General features: G+C 38.3%; 1 protein-coding gene across 3 annotated transcripts in view; it reads right to left on the reverse strand.

Moving 5' to 3' along the window:
* LOC102076433 (PH, RCC1 and FYVE domains-containing protein 1) overlaps positions 1-14,686 on the reverse strand; it is a 301,646-nt gene extending 286,960 nt beyond the window's left edge. For all 3 annotated transcript variants that reach the window (XR_003222400.1, XM_025911970.1, XM_005457517.4), the window contains exons 1-2: positions 14,529-14,686; positions 11,908-12,091 (exon numbers count right to left, since the gene is read on the reverse strand). Coding sequence is in view for 2 of the 3 variants with exons in the window: in XM_025911970.1 (XP_025767755.1) it covers positions 11,908-12,091; positions 14,529-14,570 (226 nt within the window). In the remaining variant the exon portion in view is untranslated. The remainder of the gene's footprint in view (positions 1-11,907; positions 12,092-14,528) is intronic.
* Positions 14,687-15,011: the final 325 nt, after the last annotated feature.

Raw genomic sequence — 15,011 nt, forward strand, 5'->3', positions numbered from 1 at the left:
TTTTTTTAGGCAAGTTATATCTAAAGACTATGAATCTGTCTCATATAACACATCTTTTATTGCTACATTCTTGACAAACACACTCAAAGCAGCCTTGCATTTACAAAACTCTTAAAAGTAATTTTCTTATGACAGAAAACAGTAATTGTTTTAGAGCACACATAAGGCTTCAATGCCAGCATGGAATACAAGGTTTGTGGTTGGTCATATGACTGTCACAACTTGGGCATTATCCAGGGATATAATAAATAAACACGATGTCATCTCATTCACTCACAATCCTGCGCTTAAAGACTGAGCACAAGAAAGATATATAAGTAATGGGGGAGCTAGATGGTAGATATTTTTTAAGCCTGGGAAACGGCCAGCTCTTTGTTTTATGGGGCTAGTTGCAATGTTGATGAATATTTGCCGGTTCAGAATCATAGCTTAATGTCAGCCCACAATTTGTTGCAATTAGCAGGATGATTTATTGGAATGGCAAGACCGAGTGCATGGTAACAATTAACACAGCTTTCTCTAGGCTTTTTATTAATGGCATGTTGCACCAGAAGAAGGTTTCAACCAAAGCTAGTACATCTGCAGGCCTCTCAGTGTGTGGCACCATTCAACAGCAGCCCAGATCCACTGAAGCCAAATAGACTTCTATAGGCTCTAATCCCTTTATTTTCTTTGTTTCTGAGTGCAGTCAGTTTTATTTATTTACAAATTGCCCTTGTTGTAAGACTTTTGAATACAAAATATGTTTTAACCTGGGATTTTTTAAAATATTTTATGTATTTTGAGCATGTAGAACAATTATTTTACTATAGACTTTTATTTATCAAATGAAATAAAATAAGTGTGTGTAAGCCTGTATGTGTGTGCGTGTGTGCGCACATTTGGCTTTTTAGTGTGTACTTTTTTCAAAACTATGCAATGAGACAAAAAAGAACCAAACAGCTGTTCTGTCTGGCAATAACAGGGTTCAAGTGGAGCGATGTGCCCCTAAACGGCTAATAAACGGCACAAAATGAGCCTGCAATTAAATTTATACACTTGATTGCACTGCTGTCATGTCCACTACAGGCTTATCGAACACCTGGGATCTATTTCCTAATAGAACCTTGGGGAGAGTGGGAAAGAGAGAAAGAGGGAGGGGGGGAGAGAGAAATTAACAAAGCAATCTTTTTTTCCCCTAGTATTTTTGCCCGCTTTCACAGGCATTTGTGGGGGATCCTCTTCACAGACGCCCAGGATTTGAGGTTTTTAAAGAAGAAAAGCAAAAAAAGCTGTTTTGGTTTTTTTTGTTGAACAATGCTAGCTCGCTGTAGCAAATGAGTTCTTAATATATTCAAATTGCTGTATTGATCTGAAGTCATTAGTGAGCAGTTTTATGACACATCATAATGAGAGGTGTGTGCTTAGGGAATCACTCAAGGTGAGTTTTAAAAAAGAACTGTAAAAAATCAACTGCGTCTTGTGACCCTAAATGATACAGCTTTGTGAATTTATATTTATTATTTTTTAGCTATTGTACAAAGGAAAAAAAAGCACTGAGTTGCACAAATGAATGCATGTTATTTGTGGCCCATTTTACCAAGTGGCATGCGTCAATATATGATAATAAATAATGTTACTAATCTAATGAAATGACAGATTCTCTCCTGACTGACTCCATAAGCGCTGACACTGCACTGCGATACCTCTCAGCCCAGCATCAACACTTCATTTCATCATGAAAAAAGGTGTCAGCGCAGCAAATTAGAATCGTTAATAAACCTTTATTTGATGGTGTTTGATAAAACTGTGACGTTACTGTGAAAACGCTCATCTTTTTCTCATGTCTAGTTACACGTAGCATTCTCACTTTCATTTGTACCTCACTTTGAATAACAAGACCCAGCATTTTCTGTCCCTTCCTTTTAAATATGTATACTGATATGTACGGGGGGGGGGTTCTTTTCATTTTACTCACAAAACTCTAAAATGTACTTTTAACAGGTGATGTTTAAGCTATAATATCACCTGTAAAACTGTAAAAAACATGCTAATAAACTACATGATTTTGTTTGCCCTCTCTCTCATCTATGTATATATATATGTATCACGTATTGCATTGAGGTTAAAGACAGAAGTCATACACTCAGTCTGTCCTCTGTTTCCTCAACAAAGAGCAAGAGTTCTTTCTCCCTAAATTTTCTTCAATTTGCTAATTACACCGGGCAATTTCAATGAGCTGGAGAGAGAAGTTTTGGGCAGTCTAGGCCCACAATCTGTCTCTGACCACTGCTAAATCACAAAGTATGTGGCAATAGGCCAACAATAATTTTGCTAACACTTTTTTAATTGTGGGTGGGTCATTCACAACGCCCCACAGAGAGCATTAGGCACTGAACTGCAACTGACAAGGGCAGGTTTCCCACCAGCGAGAGGCACCTTGCAGGCAGGCTAAGAAGTCACAAAATGAGGGAGAAAAATAGAGAAATGAGTACGATTTAGTGCAAAGTTAAAGACACGTTTTAGTGCAGTCTTGGACTGGCTAGATTATTTTTAGAAAATTCTGAAATGTGTATTTTATAGTTTATCTTGCACCCAATATAAAATGGTAACTTTTAACTGGAGTGGGAAATTGCATTTTGTTTCTTATTTTGGTTCTCTCCGTCAGTCAGCTCCTTATTTGATTATGATTTCTAATTTTGTGACCATGTCAAGCAATTATTTGGCAATTTATGTCTCGTTCTCTGTTTACCTGGTTCACTGAATGGCTAATGGTACCTTAACTTTGGAGCCTGTAAGAAGTAGCCATTAAACAATCAGTTCATTATGCTTCAAAGTTGACAAAGCCAATTTTCCAGGAATGCCAATATTTTTGAAGAGGATTCATCACCAAGAATGTGCAAATGAAGATATATTCATTCTCCTCTCTTTCTTACTCCTGCTTAAATTACCCTTTTTTGACAGCTGACTAACAATCATCATTATAGCTTAAGCAGTCACCTGCGAGAATGGCCATAAATCTTGTTAAAAGAACCAAAACTGTCTTTCACACTTTTTTTCTATACAAGAAGCAACCTGTCTGTGAGCACACACCATCTGTACATAGTTAAAGCTGTATGCACACAGATGGCAGCTAAACACTCTCAAAGTTGCTCCGTCCGCACGTCTAACCTTACAAAGCAAACTAATTAACAGTAAAATGCAGAGAAACGGAAGGAGCAGTTTGAAAGAGTTGCAATGACTCTAATGAGGAGAGAGAGAGAAAAGTCATCTATATAGCAATGCTAAAGCGATGGGGGAACTTTTACTGGGGTTTTAGCTTTACTGCCCTCTTTAAGATCCGTTTTAAATAAGGGCTGCTCATCGCCAAGCCCCTAAAACCAGCGCACAAGCCTTTAACAACATGGTATGGGCATCTGAGAGGAGGGAGATGAGGGCTGGAGAAGAAGAAGGAGAAACCTTGAGTGCCAAATGGGGCCATTTTCACACAATCACTACAACCCTGAACTTTTCTAGACATTATCCAGAGGAGCTATATGTGAGAATGTGAATGTCCAATTGAGTCGACTTCAAAGTTAAACATGTTTTACCCCGTTAGCTTCTTACAGCCTTTGTAATGTCCGATTGAGGCCACGTGAGAGCAGAGTAGGTAATTGTCTGGAGAATTCAAAGTGAACGCACAGGTGTCACGTGTCCTGTTTTTTCACATGCTTTTTATAGGCACCACTGCTCACTTAAACCAAATGGAGTAGTTCTGTGCAAAAGTTCTTGTGTTTTACAAATGAGAAAAGATGCTCACATGTAAAGCAGAAAGCCTCAAATATCTAATTCAGGGTTTCACTGATCAATCTAAATGATAAAAGTGCATCGCTTAGGTTTAAAAGTCTTCATATTTCATCCAATGGCCACAGTGTTTGAAGAACTGCTGACCAGCTTTGTGCACATTACTTTTAAAGCTCTTCAAGTTGTTTCCCTTGCCAATGACAAGAAAAGGAGTGAAGTACTTGCATATTGTCCCGGTTGTTGTCTTTTACTCAAAACTGTGTACCCCCACTTTCTGAGGGCTACCAAACTGATGAAATGTATTTTGTGAAAACGAGGACAACTCCTTGGAAAGTTAATTAGTAGGAAACAAGCAGAGGAAAAAGCAGGAAACGAGAAATGACCCAGCTGCCAAAAGTAATAACGTTTTCATTATTTATTTCATTATTCATTTATGGATGTGTTCAGACAGAATTAATAATAGAAATCCCTGAGAGAAAATGTTTGCGCTGGAACCCTATTACGAGCAGGCCAAGTCCAGTGGCACAGTTAGTTAACATGCACAAATGTACTGCCCCTGACAAATAACATATCAAGTGGAGCCCTGGATTATTTTGTGTTCCCAAACCTCTTTCTTTCAATTCTCCCTTTCATTTAATTGTTCCAGTCAAGGTTAAGGTTGCATTCAAACAGTTACTCTCTGCTACCTTCATGGAAAAATAATAGAATTTAAGAAAAACTAAAGCCATAAAGCAATCATCTGCTGCCAAATGCTGTGAGAACTGCATCGCAATAATCACCGTGGCATCCATTTAAATGTCTGTTGCTCTGTTTTCATACATAAGTAAGATGTCCATTTCTCCCTGAGAAAACCAGTAATGAAGCACAGAATCAATTAGAAGTCCCTTTGGAGAGTCAAATTTGTGCTGTTCCATTACACATTTCTGTTTTTTAGTCCAAATATTACATTGCACGATATTCCCTGATCTGGCCTGTGTTTGCTTTTCTCACTGTTTACTGCAACACTTCCAGGCCAACTCACATTTGATTTCCTCCACCGAGAATCCAAGCACACTCCCAATACACACTATGGAGAAAATGAGCCCGGAAAGGAGTAGTGGCAAATCATTCAAGGCTGTCCAAAGATCTCTATTACAAAAGCAGATTTTATTTTCACTTCCAACACAGACATCTCTGTTAAAAAGCGTGTCAAAGGCAACTGGGATGGCTGGTTTTTCTCTTGGCATATTATTTTTTTACTTATCAAATGTGTTTCCCTTACCATTGTCCCAACCACAACCCACCCACCCACCCAATTCCTGGCTTTACTATATTAAGTAAAATTGAGAACGCATGGTGGGGGACTGAGTGCCTCACTGGGTCTACAGTATGTATCTATCTCCAGACGATGAGGCGGTGATGTGTTGGCGTGGGTGTGCGTTCGACGGGAAACGACAAGTTAATTTTAAAAAAAAAATTTAAATATAAGAAAAAAAACACTGACCATGTGTCAGTTGGATATTTTTACATTATCCATACATGAGGCATTTCTCTTTTTTTTTTTTTTTTTTTTTGCTCCTATTCTGTGCTCACAGCACAAGGGCCACAGCCATGTGTGAATAATCACACAAAGGGCCTCAGAGGTGCCCTAACCGCCTTACAAAAGAAGGCTAGGTGCAAGGGCAGATGGGGGAGGCATAGGTTGTAGGATTTGAGAGATGGAGGAGGGGTTGTAAACGTTAACACGTTGAGGATTTGGATATCCTCACAAGCTTGTCTCATTAGCTGCTAATTGGCAAGACTTTTCTCCATCTATTGTCTTTTGTTCTGCATTAACATTTGTTTTTTGAACGATGCAGAGGAGCAGCGAGACAGTCCACTATACATTTCAAGTGCTCTGTGCTTCGCTAAGAGAGAGTTAAGCCCGTATTCCAGCAATATAAACAGTTCTGTCCTATGATTAACCTTAAAAGCAACTGAGTGCAAAACTAAATGCTAAACCTTTTCAACTAAATTAGCACAGGAAATCACTGGAGAGAGAGAGTTAGAAAGATAGAGAGAAAGAACAGTAAGTGACACAGAGGATGAGAAGCAAGGACAGGGTTATTTTTTCCCGTTCTTCCATTTTCTGCTCATCCACCTTTGCCAACTGGGAAATCATAGAAAAACATCAAAACAGCTAAATGGCAAATTATTATCAAAGCTCCCCTCAGTGTTCGGTCCAGGCCAGACATATTGGAGTTGTCATGCAGGGGATGGCCAATACTTTCCTAGAATTACTCTCAGTATTGCACTCTTTGACAAACATTAAACAAGACAATAAAATACATAGGTAAAGGTGCATTTGCCTACAGGCACAGATGGGAAAGACAGAAAGATGGGAAGAAAGAGGAAATGAGAAAATAGGTCTCCAAATTAACAACACAGTTTCCGGACAGTCCAAGTGAATTATGCATTTCCAGAAGAAAGCTATGCTTAAGGCACAAAAGAAGGGTCATGTGTGTGGGTTTTTTTTCCAGCCACTGTCTTTGTCATTTGTCCCAGTCTGTCTATATCCCTCTTGCTCTCAATTTTTGTATCCCTTTGAGTTTACAGAAATAAAGTTGCCTTGAATGCTAATAATTATTGGATTTCAGGGCCAAGTAATTCAAAGAAAACTATGTCTGCTGTACTTAGTTTTAATGGATGTCACCAAAGTAGACAGAGATTTGGTTTTTGTCTTGTTTTTGTGATGGCTCTAAGAACAGAGGCTTTATCAATACTTGCTTTTAAAGAAAATTGTATATTACGCACTGTAAAATTTCAGTCTATGTTCTTTATCACTGTCATATGCATGATGTCATCACATTACACTTTTTTTAAAAGTTAATCAATGTTGAAGAATGAAGAGACCATCTGAGAAATATAAAATTGTTGCAATGTTCATCAACAGTTTGCAGGAGGAAATACTGGCGTGGGGGGACTGTGCAAAAGTAACGATGGTTACAATTATGGCGAGAGCGAGAGCTCTGTTTTATGTTGAGAGATGTCAGAGAGGAAAAAAGGGTAAGGAAGCTGGGTCACAACTCTCATATGTTTTTTAACACCTGACACCAAGGTTCATAACTCATATGGAAAAAACTTGAAAAGAACGCTAACAAGAGAAAGAAAAAGAAGAACCTAATTACCTAGCCCAGTCTTGCATCTGACCATCCCAGGATACCGTACAGACTTCCTGCCAAACTTCTGACAAAAGCATCCAAACCAAACAACAGAGGATTTTAAAACGTGTTATATTAAAATAGTCTTTAGTATTCGCTTAAAACTCCTTCAAAGTAACCATTTCTGACTTAAGTTATCCGGCTTCTAACAATCCAATGTAGTCACAAGTGCAAGGCCTCCAGCAGAATATTATAGGTCACAGTCGGCCAGCACATGAGTCTTTGGCTTCATCCAACGTGCAGCAGATCAAGGCCCTCGAACTAAAACAGTACTGACAGTGACCTCACTGAGACCCAGCAACTGCAACAGCCCTAACAAGGTATTAGCAGGCACCTCTGTATACCCTCCAACTCTCAGCCTGGGTCCAAAGAAATACAGCTGCGCAGAGTGTTCTTGAGGGCGGAGGGCAAACCTGAAAGCAAAGAGGTGCCCCTGGCTAAGCTCAGGGGTGGAGCTAGAGGGTCAGGAATTCAAAGCAACGCAGGGTCAAAGTTTACAATGATTTTTTTTACTGGTATTTCCTTTCTCTAACACAGCATTTCAGCATTTGTTCAACAAAGAAATTTCAATTTTAAAAAGATACCAGTGCATGCTTTCCCTATATTTATTTAATGAATACAAATATGGAGTGTGTGCCCCCCCCCCCAAAAAAAAATGAGCACTGTGAACTGCAATAAGGAGCCAATCTTGTTAATAAAATAAAAATATAGTTAACCATAAACTTAAAACTCACACAACTTAAACAACCAATCATTTTTAACTGTAGTTTGTAATTTTACCACATTGTACATTGACATCTGTTTGAATTCACTGGGGTTTTTTTAAGTGAGATGGCTATTTTTACGTATTAACATGTTGCTAGATAGCTAACATTCAAGTGTAGCATAACCTGCTTTTTCATTTTTAATTGGCCAGTCACTATTCAAAAAGAATTCAACCTGCAATTACAATTATGTTTTAAATAATCAGAGATGAGATGTTTATAAAAATAAAAAAGTCAATCAATTGACCATTAAAAGAAAGCATAGCAATCTGCAAACAGACTATTCAATAACACGGAACAAAAGAGTACGTAATTGTGTTAAATTTTTTCAGTAAACTGTCACTGTGACAAATGTTCTGTAGTTCTGTCCCCTGCAGCTGTGTTGACCCCAAACTGTAGTCTTAAATTCTGTGTCAAATACAGGTAGTGTCACAAAGCAAATATAGCAGCCGCATATCAGATTTTAATAGAATAAAGAGTAATTTTATATAAATCCCATATGAGGAACTGAACTGACATCCTGTAGCCACAGGCAAATCCCTGGATGCTTGAACTCAGCAACAAAAACTACAGTATATCTGCGTCCAGGTAGACAGACAGGATGCTCTTACACAAAGCAAAGTTTTACTCTTAAGTATCTCTTACCAGCTCCATGGTCTTCAAAATTCTGCACTGTATAGCTTTTTCTCTAGTCCCAGTTGGAATGAACGAAGCACAATACGCATGATTTCTTTTGAACTGTACACCTTATTCTTCTATTAAATATCTGATCTCGATATTAACATATTTTGATAACGCTGTTCGGTGGCTCTTAAACATTGCCCAGTACTATATACAGATATAGTGCTGGTGGTGGCTTTAGTCAGTAACAGCAGCCATCATTCTTTTTCACCTGAGTAACCTAAACCAATTTCAATGATATTAGGGATCATCAAGCTGTCACAGAACCTGATGAAGGTAAGTTGGTTTTACAAAGAAATTGTATCTTGTTTGCACTTGTACAGTACAAACATCTAGCTTTAGCTTTGGCAAATACACTTTGCAAATATAATATGCTAAAAATGTTTGATGTAAAAGTTTGATGGGAGTTGGTTATCACCTGGTTTTAGCAGGCTTACCTTTTTGTTGCTACTCTTCTGATCATTCTTCTTTTAGCAGCAGCCTCTCTGTAAGTCAAGTTAAGGGGCAGTGTGCCATTTATGTATTTGCAATATTCCTGCATAACTTTTGCAGAGTTGCAGAAAGCGTTTTTGTCCATTGTGACATATATGGCTTTATGAAGCTCAGTAGAGTAGAGATTTGTGACCTAGGACCCCTTAACTTCCTGTAGAAGGGATCTATAATAACTGGAACTCTAAATAAGCAAAAGGAAAGAATTTGCTGACTTTTGAAGCAAGACAAAATAGTTTTCAAAGTGCGTTAAGTGGTTCTATTTTAGATTTTTATATTTGTTAATGATTTATAGCATAATGTCTTTTGTATGTAATTTTCAATATTGAAATGTATATAAACTATAGAAATATACACTTCCTACTCTAATAGGTATGAGTCTAGTTTGTCCTCTAAGAAAGTGGTACAGCCGTGTGGTTTTGTGTGTGTATGCATGTGAAAGCACGTATGGCGGTTGTCTCTGTGTGACTGTGGGCGTCTAGAGGAGAGAGAAGCCTCATCTGTTACCAACCCAGCCTGGCCGGCCCGCCGCATGAAGTAGAACGACAGGGTGTCACCGCCGACGACAGTGATGGATGCCCTAAATTCTGTAGGCAACTTGGGCAATTGGACGCATTAACAACAGGCACCTGCTTTCCCCCGTACAAATCTATTAAAAGATAACAGCAATGGCGGCTTCCACACTATTAGTAAATTATAGCTCTGTCTGAGTGTGAGGTAAGTAAGCCTCCTTTTCCCCACCTACCCCCCACCAACCCTCCTCTGCTATAGTTTCTAATTGGCAGTCTCACAGTGCCACCTAGTGGCAACAATTTATAATGTGAAGTAATGTTTGAAACGGAACAACAAAGTCAAAAGAGCAGACTAAGTTTGCCTAAGAAACTAATAATTTCACTGTCATGAAGATAATTTCACTCTCATTGGGTTCAGTACACTATAAATGAGCATTTACTGTTTACAATTGGAAATGAATGAAAATAAAGATGTTTTTCCACAGTGGCCAAATCTCTATCATTCCAAACTCTTTCATTAAAAATGTTGTATTTCCTTAACATACATACGTACATAAGTTTAACATGGCAACAGCCCATAAGGTCAGTTTTGTTTATAGGTGTTCACTGACTGTCATAGTGACTGTAGTGCAACCTTAAATCAGTGAACAGTTTGTCTTTGTGAGATAGAGTGTGCACGTGTACGCTCGAGAGTGTGTATGTGTGTTAGTTTACACAAGCAAAGTTGTTCTTCAGCTTTCTTCACGTCTTATGGATTTCTCTTGCAAACTAATTTTCCATAAACAAGCCTTTCTTTGAGCTGACTGGGCCAAATGGCCATTGATTTGGAACAATCTGGCCAATATAAAACCATTACGACCTACTCAAGACCACCTCTATTAAAACATTAACATGACACCATCATGACAAATATCAGGCTATAGCTCAGGTACGCCGCATAAACGCGTGTCACATAAATTTGCTTTGGATAAATATTTCTGTGTCTGTGAGGAGGGTATGTGTTTGTGAGTTGGCCAAGAATAAAGGGAAGACATGACCAATAAATACTTTTACAGCAAGCAATTTGTCAGGATGTGTAAATGTCCCCAATTCCCAACAGCACTAGAGTAAAATTTACAGTCACTCTGGAAGTGACAATGCACAAAAAAGGACCGCTTTTTACTCTCTCTCATCTCCCTCAGACCACTAAAACCTTCCCATAAATCTCCTCCGGTCCCTCCAGATGTCTCCTGTTGTCAGATATCATGCCTTGACAATGCCTTCCACCATCATTGTCTTGACAGAAATATGATATGTGAAACTGCAATGTCGCATCACTTAACATGATTTAGCCTAAGCTAGCCTGCACCATTTTAATCAATCAAAAATGTCACCTTTTTCTCTGTAATGACGGCAGAGGCAAAGGATCCCTGTGTTGGGGTGATCTATAAGACTTATCTAGGCTACTGATTTATGACCACTGCCAGCTAATGTACTAAAGGAGCCTACTCTCTTCCTGTCATCAGGGTTTCTATCAAATTGGCAAATAAGTAGGCCAGTATTCCCTCATGGGCAAGAAAGAAAAGACACTTCATATAGTATGTAAACTCTACAATTATGGCATTCTACATGTTTGTAACCCATCCATACTGCACCATCAGGTAAAACCATTATTAGATAGATGTCCTTAAAAAAATGTCCTTCACATGCCAGACTCTATATGATTGCTGCTACCGATTTCAATGAGTTTGCTTGCTTATTCATGCTTTGACTAAACTGCTGCCTTTGACTGTCATTGCTCATTGTTCTGTAATCATTCCAAAGTCTCAGTGGATACCTGCAGCTTTAAGACAAAGTAATCTGGCTTTTATACTTTTGAAACTTCTAAATACACGCCAGAGTAAAATAGTATATCACAAATTCAAAGATGCACTGCAGACTTAAACATGGTAAACACCAGTAACAGCAGCAAAAATTAATGAGTTGTCCAAGTTAACCAGTAGTCTGATTATGCGTTCTTTTTTAAAGTAACAAATTGTGTAAATGAGAGTATGCACCTTTTTCTTTTTTAAAGAACAGTAGCTGCAATACCTTTATATTCCTGTATGCATCATCTGCTGCACTGGGTCCTTGAGGTTCAGTGTGCCTTTTGGTTTGTTCTGCTAATTGCATTATTACCATTATAACAAAATCAATTTTGGCATTTGTAAACTAATTTAGAATAATATGAGATAAGAATAGCAATTTCTTGCGCAAATAATTTTTTACCAAACACAAACAAACAATATGCACACAAACAAATATGGAGGAAGAAATAAAGTCCAGCTGGTGTTGCTAGAGATTGGTGCAAACATCAAACAAAAGAACCAAATAATACTGTAAATTTATTCTTCGAGCACACGGACAAAACAGGTAAAATATATTTAATAAAAAATATTATTTTTATTATTTATCCTTTACCCATTGTTGTACTTGCACCACTCAATATCTAGCAAGGCTTCCTGGATTTTATTTATTATACAAGTGGACTGAGAACGCTACCTGTAACCACAACAGAGTGACTGGATCCACATGCCAGCAGCTTTACACTGCCCAGCCCAGATGTTGCAAACTCTTTCAGAAGTGCCTCCTCTGGAGGAATGACCTCTGGCCTGCCGTGCCCAGTTTGTCCAAGCTCCCCACTTCCCCAGCAAAGAAGATCCATGTCCACCTCACACTGCATGTCCTGGGAAACAGACCAACAAAACTTAAACAAGTCTGCTTGGCACTTTTTTCCATTTATGACTTTACCAGTATTCCTGACTGATTTTGATTCTATTGCATGTAGGTTAACATGAGAAAAGGAGGTGTACACATAAGTAAACAATTTAAAATGCTGTTTTTCTCATCTGCAAATCTTTTATTTGCTATGCAGCTGACAACAGCAGCATTTCCTCTGCTGTGCAGCCTTGGTGGGTTTGACATTGTGGCTCACAAACCAGTTTTCCATTTGTTACAGGCTGTAGTTAGTGTGACCCTCCAACACAACAGAATAAGGGACTGCAAACACCAGCTGAAGTCCAAGACAACAATGGCGATGTCACCCTCCCCTGAACAAGACTGTCCTTTGGGGGGTAGTTAAATAATCTATAGGATTCCCACAATAGGACCCTGGCTTGTGAGTCAGTTGGTAGGGTAACACAAGTTGGGTGAGTGCAAAGGTCAGTTGGATAGCAGTAACTTACAGTAAGCTCACAAACACACTTGGACTTATCCATAATATCAAATTTATCTAGCCTCAGAACTCTAGTCAGAACTACAATAGGGATTCTGACCTTAACAAGTCTGTTTCTAGCAGCTTTTCAGCGCTTACATTTGAGACATAATTGAAAAAATAAAATATAATTTTATATATGATCCATCTTTAATAGTGTGTAAGAAAGTGGAAATCTTTTAATAGCTGTTTGTAAGCACTGGTCTTCTAGTCAGCATTGAGCTTGCATAAAACTAATCAGAAGTTCTCAGCCTTATTTGTAATGAACTGTGGATCACCAATATGCTCCTAAACATGTTTGTTTACAGTCTGCCCTCTGTGCTAATTAGAATGTGACCCTGCACGCACACGAAAACACAAATGGAAGGTGGGCGTATGTGTACGCATACACATACATACAAACTCCCCACAGCAATATTAACAGCACAATTCCATCCGACTGATATTGGAATTTTTCGAAAGAGCAAACCAATAGATAACCTATTACAAAACTATAAGAGATCAATAGCTAATTTCTTTGCATTGATTACCACTTGGACATTTAACATGCGCCCTGTGGCCACAATGTGTGTTCCACAAGCTTAGATCCCCATTGGCTCTCATGAGTATTAAAATTATCGATTCAGACAGAGGACTAAAAATGTCAAGCTGTTCATTAATCTTAATAAAGACTGGACTTGACCAAGGCACCCTTTCTCCCAATGCAGGGATACAACCTATCCAACTAGGAGGACATGGCAAAGATTAATGAGCTTCTACTGTGGGATGTGATTTAAGTCTTTGCCATTAATATATCAATTCCAAAAGAACGAGTCTTTTATACCAGTGATTATTTTTACCCAGGGTGCACCTCAAGACAACATTTTAAAATTCATATCAACTGCTTAATAGAAGTTCTTTCTTGCAAAATTTCAAAGAAACTTCACAAAACAAGCAGTAATGAGGTCTTTGTGTGCTACGAAGCAGCATCTGCCGTTATGCTACAGATGGTCCTGTGCTGTCCATAATACACCATTTTTATCAGCACTGCCTGACAACCAGTTTCATCTCTCTCTCGCTAACGTAGATGACTGTCAAAGCATTCGGGGCTGTCCTTAGCTTAATGAGGGCCCTAAGCAGGATATGATTTGCTCACTTTTTTCACTTTTAATTACTTTAATATTTCTGCCACACTTACTCATATGTTTCCTGTCTTGATTTGCTACATTCATATCCACTAATCAGAGAGGTATCACATTATTCTGAAGCAAAAGCACTTTGAAACTGGCTCTTTCGCATGCTCACATTAATATATCCTATTACTAAAAGACAAAAAGTTGTATTTTGATGGAGATTGTATTATAAATATCCCAGGACTTTACAATTAGGATAAATCTAACATCCTAATACATACACAGAAATCTAGAAATCACAATGGCACAGAGATATAGATTCTGCAAAATCATAGTGAGTATTTATTAAACATGTCCTCGTTTCTTCCATTTTTCATGATGCAGAACTTACTTGGCTTTGGTGTTTCATGCAGGGCCTGCCCTTTTGTATGCATCAAAGGTCAATCATTGTTATCTGAATGAGCACTCCTGGACTTCAAGCAAATGTCATTTAAAGGGTTTTTGTCTCAAGTTTTATTTTTAATATAAATAAGCAATTCACACAGGTTCACAGACGTCTCTTTTAAATTTTGGAGAGCTATAAAATAGATTCTGTTCTATGGTTAATTTTTTTTATTAACCCCAATACAAGAGTTGGATTCCATGTTGCTGCAATCAAAATGCTGTATATTATGAAACAGTAAAAGTAGAAATGCTGGCAGTAACGCGTAATTTGGTTGGTAACGACATGCCCAGCAACACCAAACACAAATGGAGAGAAAAAAAGGTGTAGCAGCACTCAGCTACTAGGAACTAACCTGTGGCACTTTTAAAGAGCTTTTCATTTTTTCCATCTTCATTTATCACTCTTCCTCTTCAACTATTCTCCTTCTTTTCGTGGTCTCTGGCATTTCTCACATTGTTGTGATTGTCTGGTTGCTCTGATTTCATTTACCCCTCCTCCCTTCACTGCATTGACAATATTGCCAGGGTAACAGTCTCCATGACATTTTCTGTTTACACTGTATCACCTGACTGAGAGTAATCGAAGTAAAGGACTTTTGGTGGTAATTTCAATATTACTAAATAACATTTCTAACTACCTGAAGCAGAGTACAAATCCCACAGACAGCAGTGTGAAATCATGTCTTCACATCACACAGAGTTTATAAAATACATCACTGGGGAGTCTTAAAAGGTTTCCCTTTTCTAAATAACTCTCAGATACTGCACGTATACATAATTTATATTGGCCTAGCTGAGTATCCTTGTCTCCATTTTTAGTATCTGTGTTTTGGCTA

Source organism: Oreochromis niloticus, linkage group LG12 (genome assembly GCF_001858045.2).
Source record: "Oreochromis niloticus isolate F11D_XX linkage group LG12, O_niloticus_UMD_NMBU, whole genome shotgun sequence".
In the NCBI taxonomy this organism is placed as follows: domain Eukaryota; kingdom Metazoa; phylum Chordata; class Actinopteri; order Cichliformes; family Cichlidae; genus Oreochromis; species Oreochromis niloticus.